At 39.9% G+C, this 14,477-nt stretch overlaps 1 protein-coding gene across 10 annotated transcripts in view; it reads left to right on the forward strand.

Annotated features, from left to right (window-relative positions):
* UTRN (utrophin) overlaps positions 1 to 14,477 on the forward strand; it is a 631,944-nt gene that overhangs the window by 177,354 nt on the left and 440,113 nt on the right. For all 10 annotated transcript variants that reach the window (XM_019488372.2, XM_014605522.3, XM_059713704.1 and 7 more), the window contains 5 exons: positions 463 to 540; positions 7,219 to 7,311; positions 9,274 to 9,446; positions 11,404 to 11,519; positions 12,571 to 12,731. In XM_019488372.2, the coding sequence (XP_019343917.1) occupies positions 463 to 540; positions 7,219 to 7,311; positions 9,274 to 9,446; positions 11,404 to 11,519; positions 12,571 to 12,731 (621 nt within the window). The remainder of the gene's footprint in view (positions 1 to 462; positions 541 to 7,218; positions 7,312 to 9,273; positions 9,447 to 11,403; positions 11,520 to 12,570; positions 12,732 to 14,477) is intronic.

Raw genomic sequence — 14,477 nt, forward strand, 5'->3', positions numbered from 1 at the left:
CCTTGCAAGGCCAGGCAGTTGAGGGTAGGAGATTGTCCAAGCAGGGACAAGGCAAGCCTGAGCCTGTGCTTATCTGCTTACCTCCTCACACCTTGCTTATCTCTTCATACCTCATGGGTTCCTTGGCATCCTGGTTGAGAATCACTGAGATTACTGATACACAATTTCACAGCACGCTAAAAATACGAATTCTGGGTTTGTATAGGAAAAAAACTGAAACATGTTCTGAATTCGACACTTGATTTGACATACTGTATTCTTTGTATTTTATGTATTGACTACTACTTATTTTCAAAGTTATTTAGTAAAAATTCCTGCAGGCTCTGTGGTTGATGTTTGCCTTATCTTGGTTTCTCTTTAAAAAGTCCTGAGAGAAAATGAAGACAAATTTCCTACTGTTTGTTCTACTGCTTATTTTGTTTTGAACTATCAAGTATTTTGACATGAACTTTTTATTTTTAGCCCAAAGAACGTGGTTCCACCAGAGTACATGCCCTAAATAATGTCAACAGGGTATTGCAAGTTTTACATCAGAACAATGTAAGTTTATAATTCATAATATCTTTTTGCCCTGTTTCATTTACTTATTTGTAAAATAGGTTCAGATTGCAGAGAATAAAGCTTTTGTAACAGAACAAATAACAGTGTTGTCAGGAATTGAAATTAAGAGCAGTGTATATGGCCAGTGTTTTCATTTTCACTTATCTGTTTTGTGAAATAATCCAATGCAAACATAGTATTACAAAAAATAAATGGTTTGGGGTGATAGTTATGTGGTTAGAAATTAACTACGGATATCTTTTTCTTGCTGCTGTCCAAATTATGCTTTGTATGTTCACTAGTCAAATGATTATTTACAAGCCAGTCACTCCTGCTTCTAATCTATTTATGATATCAAAACGTTATTATTTACTTTGTTCTAGTCTCTTAGATGGTCCCACCATTATGGTATCTGAGTGCTGCTTTATTAGCCTTTGGCTTCCTCAGAAATCTCTCTAATGCTGTGTATAAATGTTCAGTTCTAATGGAGGAAAATTTCCACTGCTAGAAATGATTCTGACCATCTGTAATACTTTCTCTCCCTTGCTCCTTGTGCTTTGCACGGGCTGCTTTAGTTCTCCTTTTTCCAGGGGGACAGGAGCAGCAGGGCAAAGCTCCCTGCCTGCTTCTTGCACTGGGGACTTGGCTCTGCAGTACCTGGGAGCCAAGTGGACTGAGCCTTGCAGCAAAGCCCCCACCTGCTCCATACTCCTTGGACTCCAGTGTTAGGAGCAGGTTGGGGCTTTGCCCTGCTGCTGCTGCTGCTGCAGGGAGAAGCTCTCTGAGCCTAGTTCCCTACCAGCTAATCCTCCCCTCCTGTTTATCATTTCTACCCCACCATTGGTCAGCTGAATTTCAGGGGTGGCGATTTAAAAGCCGATGCAGATCCAGGCTTGGGGAAACTTTCCCCAGCCAATTTCCTTCCCATCCTGGTTCCTCTTGCCATCCATGCAGTTGAGTGCTGGGAGTGCCAGGGGGAGGGATGGGGAGCACTGGGACCCGGCCCCTGCCCACCTGTGACACTAGGAATTCTGGCATGAGAAGCAGGCAGGAAGTAGTTGGTGTCTGCTTCTTTCAACCCCTGTTGAGCCTTGGTCTTTGTCCCTTGTGCCTTTCCTAGAGTGGTGACCTTGGTCTTGAAAAGGCATGGGAGCCTTTCCTTGCCCCCCAGTTTCATTGCTCCTGATCCCTAAGAGAAGTTAACCTGTGGGAAAGCGCACAGGCCTCTCCTGGGAGAAACTCTCCTGGGGGTGATTTAACTGTAGCTGTTCTAGGGCTATTTTTCTTCTCGAGTGACCATTGCTCCAGGAGAAAAAGCTTCAGTGTCGCCACACTTGCGATTTCTGTCTTCTGTCGGGAGAATGGAGATTGATACTATCTGGCCTTGAACTCCATGAATATGTAGCCCCAGTGGTACATGGCTGGTACCCCCTCATCAATTGAAGGGATGTTAGCAGGAATGAGTGTGCTGTGGGAGCTTGACTGCCTAGCTTAGGTCAGCTCACCTCCCTCCCCTACGGAGCAGAGCAGAGATGATGGACACCCAGATTTACAGATATAATTTACAGTGCAGTGTCAATAAATCTTATCGAACATGTATATACATCTATGAACTATTTACAGATGTACATCTACAGAGACAGTGAACCTTATTAAAACATATACACTGGCAATAACAACTGGATATGGCCAATGAAGGCTCTTTATCAGCATAGGCCTTGACCATGTCAGCGGTCTCCTGGTTAGTGTACAGCCCCTATCCTCAGCAGGCCCTCCAGGCAGCAGGTAAGGGAACAAGCAACAGCAAAACACAGATAAACAATATGTTAGCAGGTGTAACCCGGCAGGGATAAAATAATAGTCTGAGCATACATAAATGAAATTACCTCAATAAAATTCAACACATAAAGATATCAAACACGTGAAAATAAAATACTGAATAAGGGCTGCTCTAGCAGACCTTTAAACAATTGATCCACTAGCAGGCAAAACAAGGCTGTTCATAGGCATTTCATAGCAGCATATTAAAGTCACAAGCTTGCAACAAAAGGCACAGTTTACAGCCCACTCCACAATATAAGGAATGGGGACAATCTTAAAAAGTTACTTAATGAAACAGACAGTGGTACAGCAATTGTGCCAAAAGGGAAAGAATAATATAAGGATGCAAAACAGGTTATTGTAAAGAAACACCCTCACCCACAACTAGTCTGCTTGACTAAAAGGATTCAGCAACCAGGAAGCTGGGGTCCTTCTTCCCCTGTGGAAGCTTTGCTGCTTGATTGGTGGTCTGGTCTGCTCTGTGACTGCATCTAGAGTGCAGCACACACAACAAAATATGAGATCATAATGTGAGAGCATTTGCTGTAAAAATTTACAACTTGGCAGACCAATCTGTAGTCATGGTTTCAGTTTACAAGTAATTGGCTTCTATACCATGGTGTCTAGATGGATAAATAGTTCATTTTGTCAAAAGAAAATGTACCATGTATGCAGAAATTGTTAAGCAAATGACATTCTGAATCTGTATGTTCCTCATGGGCCTGATCTGAAACCCATTTTAGGAGTTTTTCTGTGGATTGGAGAAAGACCTATCCAAAGTCCTTTGGAGCATCTCAAACCTCTAAATCTGCAACACTTGATCAAAATATATGTTGCAGATTTAAGAAAAAGAATAATTTTCTGCAATGTTTGATGATTTTCTGCATAATAGTGAAATCCACTTATAGTAAACAATGATTTATTTCCTACACTTTGCCTCTTCCCTTGTCCCCTAGAACAGCTTTACGATAAGCATATAATCAAAACTGTTGTTTTGGACATGCCCCTGAAATAATTTGGGGTTAGCAGTCCATTCAAGTATGTTTCCCTCCAGGGCATTCTTTGCACCATGCAGATGGTTTCCATAATGATTAAATGATGTGGTGAAACTGCTATGTAATATGGAGTACTTTCCCTTCTTTTTGCACTGATGGGCTAAAATCATGTTTCTAGGAAGTGACTTAAAGTAAGGAAGGATTATTTTTCTGGTCCTACCCACTGTAAACATTGATTACTTTATTGAAAGATATGAGTCTTTCTAGCCTAAAACTTATTTTATTTTATGAAATTGAATCGATTGAATTAAATTATTGAGTGATTTATTGGTTCTTCCTTGGGCTGTCATGATCTATTGTCTTGGAAACGTACAGGTAGTTTTAGCTAGCTGGAGACCAGTGAAGGTCCTGCACATCATTTACACTTGATGTTCAGCAATATTAGACAGTGTTTATTAAGATAAAGTATGAAGATGTGCCATTTGAATGCGATTTCTTTTCTATTATCTGGGAGTTTACGGGCCATAAAACATGGATAACTTCTGAAAGATTTGTAATAAGCTCTTAAAAAAAAATCTTAGGACCAGGTGTGAGTATAAGTGAGTATAAGGACTTAATTTTTTTCAGTGTCCACTTATGCAAGCAAAATCATTTATTTTAATAAAAACCCTAGATGAAGACGGCATGATTTTGGAATGCAGTTTTTGGGTTGTGTGGCATGCCTCAGCCTTGGATATAGGTGGATGTGCCTTTGAGACATACTCCTGGAGTGCTTTTGTACCTTAAGGGTTGCCCTTCTGCCTTGAACCCCTCCCTGGTGTCTGTCTTTGACCATTGAGAGCCAGCTGAGATACACAAGGTATCAGTTCCTTGGCCCATGGCACCTTGGCCTTGCCAGTTATTAGCAGAGGGAATTTTCCCAACTAGAAGAATTATTATATGCTTGTCCATTCATACACTCAGAAAAGATGGATCTTTCCATTCTTAGAAGAGGCTTACCAATATTGTCAAATGCTCTGCAATTGTGGTTATCATTGAGAATTAAGTGGATTAAAAAGATAACAAAAAGATTTATTAAAAAAAACCCCCAGACAGCTAAGAACAAAGATAAGAAATCAGTAACTGTATGCTGAGATACAGAGATATAAGGATAAACAAAAGGAAATATCAGAACAATGGCCTGTTCTTACCCTGTACCTTAAATCTAAGGATGCAGTTCCTAGTCAGTTCACCAAGTTGGAAAGCAGCTCCTGCATTTCCCATCAGCTTGCTTTACTCAGTCCCTGGCTGAGGGCCAGCAGCTTTCCTAGTACCCAGGAAGACTAGAAAGGTGTAATAGTTTTTTATCTGGCCATTTACATATTCTTGGGTTTTTGGGGAGCCCACATGCTACATGTAACTTCTTGGAAACCCCTGCCCCTCAGAGTCATGTTTACCAGACTAAAAGTTTTCTTGATTTAATTAAGATGAAGAGAGTATGTGCTTCTTTTCAGAAATGGAGAATAGTAATTCAAAATCCCTAAGATGCTGTTTTTTGCTTAATTTCCTCCATAGTTAGAAATGTTCTTCTTGTTCAGAGATGTTGCACATGTTAAGGTTTCTCCTTATAAAATCAAAATGACTCATTGTCTGGAAGGGCCTCTTTCTGATGCTTCTGTCAGATGTTAATTCTAAGAATTACTTCAGCCATTTAGGATCTCAGCTTCTCGTAGGTGCCAAAGAAACTCAGTTTATCACTTAAAAGTGATAAACTTATCAAATAGTGCAATTCTGGCCCTATTATAGCATAGAAGAAATATGTGCTAAATCAAATGCCACAATGCATATAACATAAGGATGATAAGGCTAAATCCAGCTTGACATTACGTGTATGTGGAGACTATACATGCTGTATCAATCAGGCAAACTCAAGAAACCATACAAGGTTCATGGCAGGTTGGATACAGGATTTAGGGTGGGTATAGATACAATTTCTGTTTTGTGGTCTTTGGATCCTTCTTCCTCCATTCATGTTCGCAATATAATTATTTCATTAGAATACTCTTGGTCAGTGGTCACCAGTCTTTTGCAAGTGGTGGGCTGGGTGGTTTTGGGAGCACATCAGAAGTAGGAGGGGCTTTCCTTGTGCCAGGGCCAGGCATGTGGGAACTGTACCCATGCCGCCACCCTTCTCCTAGCCCTCTGCTCCCGGCTGCAGCATGGACATGCCTGGAAGCTGCAGAGCCTCAGCATAGCTTCCAAGTGGCTGGAAGCTGCACCTGTCATAGCTGGGGAGGGGAGCGACAGCAGCCTAGACACGGCTCCCCATGGACTGGAAGCTTTGCCTGTGCTGCAGTGAGGGAGTGGAAGGGCTGGGGAAGTGGCAGTGGTGCGGACACAGCTCCCACGTGAGTGGCCCTGGTACAGATGCAGGCAAAGCCCCCTGCTGCTATGACATGCTGCCAAAACCACCTGGTTCTCATTGGACCTGAGCTGAGAGGTCAGGGAGAAGCACCAGTGGTGCAGGCACAGCTGGAAGTTGCCTGGCACTGACACACTGGCACAGACAAAGCCCTCCAGCTCCATGGGCCAGATCCAGTGAATATGGGAAATATTTCAGTCCATATGCTTTGCCTTCTGTACCTCAAATCAACCCTTTCTGATTTCTTGTTAAGCCATCAATAAATATAGATAATGGACTGATTTAACTTATAATGCCTAAGCAGATTTTTCTTTTAATTGTGCTTTTTGATCTGTGGTGGTTTGCTCTCTTCCTTGGTTTATTTGATTTCCTTAGAAAAACAGTGGTTCATCTGATCTAGGTCTGATGCGACTTCAAAGCCCAGTTTATGGATATCAATGTATTTGTTATTCTTTATTAGTTTTGTACTAAAAGGGGAGCAGAAGTGCAGTTGTTTTTGGAAACTTTTGTTTCATAGTGCATAGCAGAAATGAAGAAATGTTTCCTCCCCCCTCTAAAGCTTCCCTAAATAATGAGGCAGCAGAAGAAGCGGCATTTCAAGCAAAAAGCAAAGAAATCCTTAAATGAATGAGGACTTTAAAATGAACACATACACAAAAAAAACAAAACCTACCAGCAACTGTCATCTTCTTCCCCTTCCTCCACTAAGATAATAATATGCCTGTACGCATATTTTGCTGTTTTGAGCACTTAATTCAACTTCTTCATTAGTGAAAATGGTACCCATACTGAATCCCATTTTCTATTGGATGCACAGCTACCGCACACAGAAACGTGTCTTATGAAGATGCCTGGGTCCATCGGAAAGAGACAGAGTTGTTTTGTTTTGTTTTGTTTTTTGAGGGGAGGTATGAGGGTTGTGTTACTGATGTGACCTGATGAAGAACAGTTTGCATTTGGAAGCTTGTCCAACTGTATTCCAACCGTGCAGTTAGTTCAATAAAAGATAAATCCTTGCCCCTTCCAGAGCTTTTTAATTATTTATTTATAATGATTATGCCATTTTCATGCTTCTATATTTCCTGGTAGTATTTAGGAACTAGACTATTTCTTCTTATCTTGTAAAACATCAGTTTTGCTTAACATGCCCACCAGTTGTGTCTTTCATGTTCAGTTAACCTGCATATCATCATGACTTTGCAACTTACTTGCCAATGCATCTCTTTATGCTGGAGGGCAGGATTGAACCTTTGCTACACAGCATATCCTGTTTTGTTTTCAGTTGCCTTCAGAACAAATTTGCCTGGGCTTTTCTCTGCAGAAATCTCTAATTGTTTATTTTTACTAAAGGAGTAAGAGTCAGACCACTTGTTAGGGACTGGTTGGTTAGCTATAAAAATGGGAGGAAGCCTGAATCGTTGATAAATGGAGTTTAACATAACATTGATTTAACATCTCCAGGTGGAGTTGGTGAATATAGGAGGAACTGACATTGTGGATGGAAATCACAAACTGACACTTGGATTACTCTGGAGCATTATCTTGCACTGGCAGGTGAGGCAGGTTTTTTTTCGCAGTAAGTTCTTTTTTCCAGGAACTGTGTATGATCTCCTGAGATTCTTGCAAGCCTTTCTTTGTTCTCTAGCATGAAAAACATGGCTTTTATTTTTGGTTTATAAATAAAAGTAATTCAGAGTTTAATTTCTGTCCCCTTTTATTGGCTGAATCACACAGTATATTTTTTGATTATGGGTGCAGTTACGATCAGTCAGTCAGATCAGCATGTAGTGCTCATATTGCATAGAAACATTTCAAATCAAGACCAATCCATTTTACTTTTGTTCATTTCCCAGATTTCTAATTTGCAGGCGTTTTAATGGACTTGAGTCTCAGGCTGTACCTGGGCCTTGAATTCTAGTCTTCCACCAAGGTACCTTCACTGACTTCAGTGGAGTTATCTCCTTCCTTACACTACCATGAGAGAAGGAGAATTGGAGGCTTTGGCTGCAGCTTGGGCTTGATACAGAACTCAAGAAAATTCTCTTAGCATGTCTCTAGTGGGTTATGGAATAGAGAAAATCCCACACAATTTACTGATTCATTTGATGCACTGGCTGGGGAAATTTTTAGTTACTTGCACGATTTCACAATGATTACACACTTAATTCATACAACACAATTTTATTTTAAAATTCTTTGCTACACATATAACACTGCTTAGCTTTAAGAAATACCACAAACATTAAGAACACAATAACTACATATATCAGAAACAATGCTCCGAATGTACTTCTTTAAAACAATTACAACTAAAAGTTAAATTTGAATCAATACTATTATTTTTCATAATATACTTACAATCTTAGAATTCTGAGAAGCCAAACATCTAGATATGCTTTCATTCCTCAGTAGTACAATTTAATGGGTTGGCCTCAGTAGTACAGTTCAATGGGCTCGCCTCAGCAATACGATTCAATGGGCTGGCCTCAATACTGATAAGACTAAGTCCCCTTCCTTCAGTCCCTTTCGGGTGCTCCGCGGCTTCAGCGTGAACTAAGAGATTCGTGTTCACGGAGAGGGTGGTTCAGGTGATCAGTCTGATCCGGCCTACACTTGCGATTCTTCCTTGTTCTGCAAGTGAGGTTACCTCCAAATTGGGACAGTAGGTTACAGTTTTTATTGAGTGAGTTGCTGTCTTGGGCCCCTCCTACCCAAACCTGTCACTACTCCCAAATTTGGGCTCGGATCTTACTTAACAGATTCTTTTGCTTGGTAATCAGTTTCTTTTGTTGATCATTTTAATTACTTTGAGGAATTTCCATACCACTGCAAGTGACCTTTTCTTTCCAATTTTTTAAAAGGCTCCTAGGGTTTGATTTCTCGGAATGTGGGATATTTGCTTAAGGGTCATTTTTAGGTTAACTTTGTTAAAGGCCTCTAAAGATAAAATTCAAGAGTTAAGACTTTGAGCAAAGCTAGGACCTTCCACACGTAGACCAAAACAATGGCCTAGATAAGAAGATGAATCTTGTCTTCTTCCTAAACTGGGTAATGGGCAACTATTACAAACGTTTAAACTATTTCATTCAATATGACATAGCACAATCTTGATTGGCTTTCCTGTAAGCATAAGCATGTGTCAGGAAAAATGTTTGATGCTGGAGCTAAAGGGGAGAAGGGGGCAGAGCCCTATGCATGCCATGCTAGCTGATAACTCTAGGCAGCACTGAGGAGGCTCTTCTATCTTAGATGAGACGCACACCATTTCATTTTTACTCAGGTTCATTTCTACTGTCTCAGTAGCTCATAATCAGGATGAGGCAAAGAGGGCTTGAACATCTCCTAATCTGAAGTTCACCTTCAGCAGGTATAGGCCATAACTTGACCAGTTTTATTGTCCGCAACAGTATTTTGGACTCTCACTAATTTGTGCAATTACTTGCTGCCTAAGCGGGAACAAAATCAAGCAGTTGATATTTCTTTAAATGACAACAGCTACTTATTTTCTTTTTGCAGGTGAAGGATGTCATGAAGGACATCATGTCAGACTTGCAGCAGACAAACAGTGAGAAAATCCTGTTGAGCTGGGTTCGACAGTCCACAAGGCCTTACAGTCAGGTCAATGTTCTCAACTTTACTACGAGCTGGACAGATGGACTTGCCTTTAATGCTGTGATCCACAGACACAAGTAAGTGAAAGTTGTTAGGACATCATTGAGCTATACAAACAAGCAGCTTTCGGCCTTTTCATCCTGGAGCATTCAACAGCTTCTAGTCCGTATAAATGATTAATTGTTTTTCTCATGGTAACAATAACAATGGAGGGAAATTTGCCAGTGCAGATCTTACTTTCGGGGGTCTAAGCCAAGTCTATAGCGTAACTTCCGCCCCCGCCAAAAAAACAAAAAAATAATCTTGAAATGGTTTTAAATCCCACTTGACAATCATTAGACAGAACATAAGCTGGAATGGGCCTCAACAAAGTTTTGTTGGCTGTATGGCCACCTTATTCATGTCCTCCAAAATGAAAACACTTGGAAGAAAGTTTCTAATACTGCTCATTATTTGCAGCATTTCTTCAGTGTGTAGAAAAAGAATAGCTTTGAAACAAATGAAACACTTTCAGTTTTGAATGCTTGTCATTTAAAAGAAAATGTTTTATTCTCACAATAGCACTCTTATTAGTGAACAAGAGATCAAAGGATAAAATAATACTTTGTATGTCATAGTGAGCTGATGGTTTATTTCCTTGCCTCATTCTATTCTCACTCTCTTGAAACTTCGCAGGGCAGTGAGCACCTACTCTTTGTGTTTTTGGAGGCATTTTTGATGAAATTATTCATACTTGCCTGTTTGAAGAAATATGTTTATTCATAGGAGATTTCAGGTTTGGTCAGTCCAGTATAATTTTCTGTGTCAAATGATTTTTTATTTTTTTTATTTTTTTATTTATTTATTTTTACAGGTGGACTATTCCAGATTATAATTTATTATTTTAACAGTTAGCATTTGGGAAGCCTGAATAGTCAGCTGGTCAGTGCTAAGTGCTTTCCAGACATATAGCATCATCAGGGAGCTTAAAATGTAACGTGCTCTATACCACAAAGGCATAAAATGCACCTTACACCAGCATAGGAGTTTCTTTTGTTTGTTTTTTAACTTGGTGTAGTTAAACTACCTTCCCGAATGACTTAAGCTGTACTGAAATACATTGTGTCTACACTTGTATAACTATGTTGTAACGTATACCTGGCTTGAAAGACAAATGATGAATATAAAGATTGTGAAAGGATGCTGAGGAGATGGAGCTAACAAATTTGTGTGCAATTTATAGTTGATCAGGAGCAGTAATCACAGCTTCTCAGATTCCTAATGGGTGCTGTTGATTTTTCTAATATATCATTTCAATATTTTTCATCGCTTAATCTCATTTCACTTAACAGAACCATTTTAAAGTCATTTCTAATACTTTCGTTTAAATTTTTTAAATATTTTGGGCCATTATCAAAATGTTGTTTTATTCAGTGGGTTTTATTAGCTGTTAGAACATTAAACTTTTCCCCATTCCTTTTAGCTTCTTAATAATTTTGTTCCTCACCTCTGATTCCATTCCAGTTAGTACAATTAAAACAACATTTCTTGATTTCTTTTTAGTCTTTGCAGCTCAACCACTGAAACACTGTTCAAATCTTGGAACATAAAATTTGGGTGTGGTATATTGACTAGAAACAGAAGTAAAACTGACTTGTTTTTATTTTGTTACCCAAAATACATATTAAGCAGTAATGCTAAAAAATATACCTTTGAGTAATACGAATTCTTAAAAAAAGAAAAAAAAGAAAAGCTTTTTAAGCTAATGGCTGGTACGATAGAATTCAACTGCATTCATTGTACTTGTACACTTCATTATGTAGCAGTGGATGGGGCAACTGTGGCATTTGTAAAGAAAGTGATTTGAATCTGTTAAGAATTTTCTTTGTATTAACTTGCAAATACATTGCTAATCTTACAATTCTGGGTTTTATCTGTAATTAGTAAAAACATTGTAGCATTCACTGATACATGTGGAATTTATCTTTTCCCCTCATTTGATTTTTCTTTTATTAAAAAAAAATATATATATATTTTTTATTTCCACACTTTCAGACCTGAACTCTTCAGTTGGGATAGAGTTACCAAGATGTCTCCAGTTGAACGACTGGAACATGCGTTCAGCATAGCCAAAAAACACCTGGGAATAGAAAAACTGTTAGATCCTGAAGGTACTGCATGCTTCTTTACGCTTGATTTAAAATTTAACTTTTGAGCTAAGTGTTTAGAAACAGGTAACATTTAATAGTTAGCCTGTCCCTTTCACTCACTATTGTATATATCAGTACTTTAAAGGCTCCCATGCTACAGCAGTTGACAGTCTTTTGCCAGGACATGTGCCAGAGCGTGCAATCCGGCTGTGGTTCTGGGCTGGAAGTCTCAGCTCCCCCACAGTTGCAGGCACTCGCCCTTGTTGCAGATTCCTGAATGTGAGGCAAGCACAGACTCGGTGGAGCAGCAGGCTTCACATCAAAGTGGGACACGCTGAAGGAAATGGGTGACACAGCGCAGCTTTGTGCCATTGATTCTTCCCCTCTCTGCTCTTCTGCCCCTGGTTGGGACCTCTTTGGATCTGGCCCTTGGGATGTAGATTGCTGACCCCTGCTCTATTATATGTCTAGCCACTAAGTTTCCATGATTCCTTTTAAAATCTCCTGTTGGAACTTCAGTCTCCCATAGGTACATTTTATATAGTGCTTCCCAAACTTAACTGGTGTTTATACTACCTTCTTGAAAAGGAGTTTTGAAGTATGAGCTGGAATTTTCATCCACTCAATTGTACTGATCAACATATCACAACAGAAACCTTTTCTTATGTGATCTGCAAATATCCTGTGCTATAACACAGCTACAGGGATGGAGTTTATTTTAAATGCTTGGACATACAAGGATGTAACTCAGGATAGCTGTTCCACTTTTCCCTTTGAGCTCCTTAAGGGATTGTCCATATAGGGATAAGGAATTGATCCTGAATAGCTATGCCTGATTAACTACCGTGCACTTGTTCTCACGTATGATTACTCTGTTAGAATAAGTATGCACATACAAAATAGACTTCATATTCTACCTTAATACAAATTGTTTATATTAAAAGAGACACTGATTTTATTTTTATGTCAATGGAGAGAATTAACAGAAGCTTTTTAGGAGATAGTCTAGAAAAGCAGTCTTGTTTGATTATTTTTTTTCTCCCTCCTGCCAATTTAAAATTTTCTATCTTAGACATTGCTGTACAGCTTCCTGATAAAAAATCGATCATCATGTATTTGACCTCTTTGTTTGAGGTCCTTCCTAAACAAGTCACTATGGAAGATATTCGAGAGGTAGAGACTCTTCCAAGGAGATACAAACAGGAATGTGAAGGAGAATTTAATATACAGCAGGTATGTTTATATCCATACAAGTGTGGAAGGCTGTTGGCTATAATTTTAAATCAGACTTCAAGTTCCCTAGTTCTTTCTGCAATGTACAGATAACCCTTCTACCCTGGGCAGAATCTGTGGGCAATTACTAAAATCACACCTTTACAGCCCTCTTCCTGGTTCTGTCTTCCGTTTTCACCCTAGCATTAACTTCCCTACAGGAAGTGGGAAGGGAAAAATAATTATGCAAATTGGAAAGCTAGGTGTTTTGTGTCCTGCTCCTGTCCCTCTTTCTCATACATTGATGGGTTGGAAAAAGTAGACTAAGAGCATATATAGAATTCCATATTTAGGCTGTCTTCTTTCTTTGGTCCTCCCCTTTTCAAGTGGCTATACCACTAGGCTGTCAGACATCAGACCAGAAAGAGATACAAAGCTTGATTCTGGTGATATAACTTCAGTAGATGCAGTCAATTTTCTAAATTGTTACTGTTCGATGACAAGACATTGCTGTTTCCTTTCTTTCAAATGTTTAGGTTTTTTTTTTTTTTTGATACGTCAGTGAGCTTTGTTTAATGAAGACTGAAGGGAAGCCCTCCATCCCCAAATTGGGGGAGTTTTCTTTGTTGTTTCTGGATAAAGAGAAAGAGCACATCTGTCTCTTCTCAAGAGAATCACGTTATTGGAAAGCTAAACATAAGTTTAACTAGAATTCAGACTGGGCAATGGAAATGCAGAAACATATTAATGACTGGGAGGATGCATGTAGGCTGGATCCCAGGAACTCTGAGCTCTTCTTCAATTGTTCCAACAGCTCAGGTCCATGATTCCCAACTTCCCCCAGCTTTACAATCATATATATGCAGTTATTAATGACATACATCCAACTACAACCTGATTGGGTATATGTTAATGAAAGGGGTTGGTCATGAAGATCCTCTTCTAAGCTAAGTCTAGAATTTATGATAAAATACTTAACAACTGTTTAATTAGGATGGCCCCTGATGTTACCAATTTGGTTTGGACTCTTGACAATGAGTGCTATTTCTTATGGTAATAGGTTTCGCTTTGTTTGCGTGTCTATAGTCAAACCCTTAAGTTGGTACTTTCTTGTTTACATCAGCAAAAACATGGAATCTGGCTTTGCAAGCCAGTCTGTCTACAAGGGTTACCCAAAGTTTGTTTCATCTTTTATATAATGGAGGATTTATACAAGATAGAGGCACTTATGCCAGTGCCTCTAAGTGTTCCTTATAAAGGCAACTAAGGACGCTTTTCTTACTCAAGATGTGGTCTAGACCCTGTTTTCTGTTATTACTTTTCCCCTTGAAACAGTTGAATATGACAGTTTATTCTTCTAGTTCAGGGATACTCAACCTCTGGCTTGTGGGCCAGATCCAGCCAATGGTGCCATGTCAGCTGGCCAGCGGGGCTCCCCATGGGTATAAAAATTGGTTGGCGGGGGAGTGGTTGCACTGCTCCCCTGTTGCCAAATCTCTGGGTCTTGTGCACTGGATCTGGCACCTGATCCTAGTGCTCAAAACTGGGCAGGGCCCAATCCTAGTGTGGGGGCCTGGGAGGGGGTGATGCTGTCCCCTACCCTGGGCCCCAATCCTGGAGTGCAGGGGGCAGGCAGGGGTACTGATGGCTCCCCTGGACACAGTTCCAACACAGTGGGAGCAGAAGGGGGTGGTGTCAAACCCCTGGGACCCAATCCTAAGGTGAGAGAGCTGGGCAGGGGTGGTACCAGCCCCCTTGGACTCGATC

The sequence above is a fragment of the Alligator mississippiensis genome, chromosome 1 (genome assembly GCF_030867095.1).
Source record: "Alligator mississippiensis isolate rAllMis1 chromosome 1, rAllMis1, whole genome shotgun sequence".
Taxonomy (NCBI): Eukaryota; Metazoa; Chordata; order Crocodylia; family Alligatoridae; genus Alligator; species Alligator mississippiensis.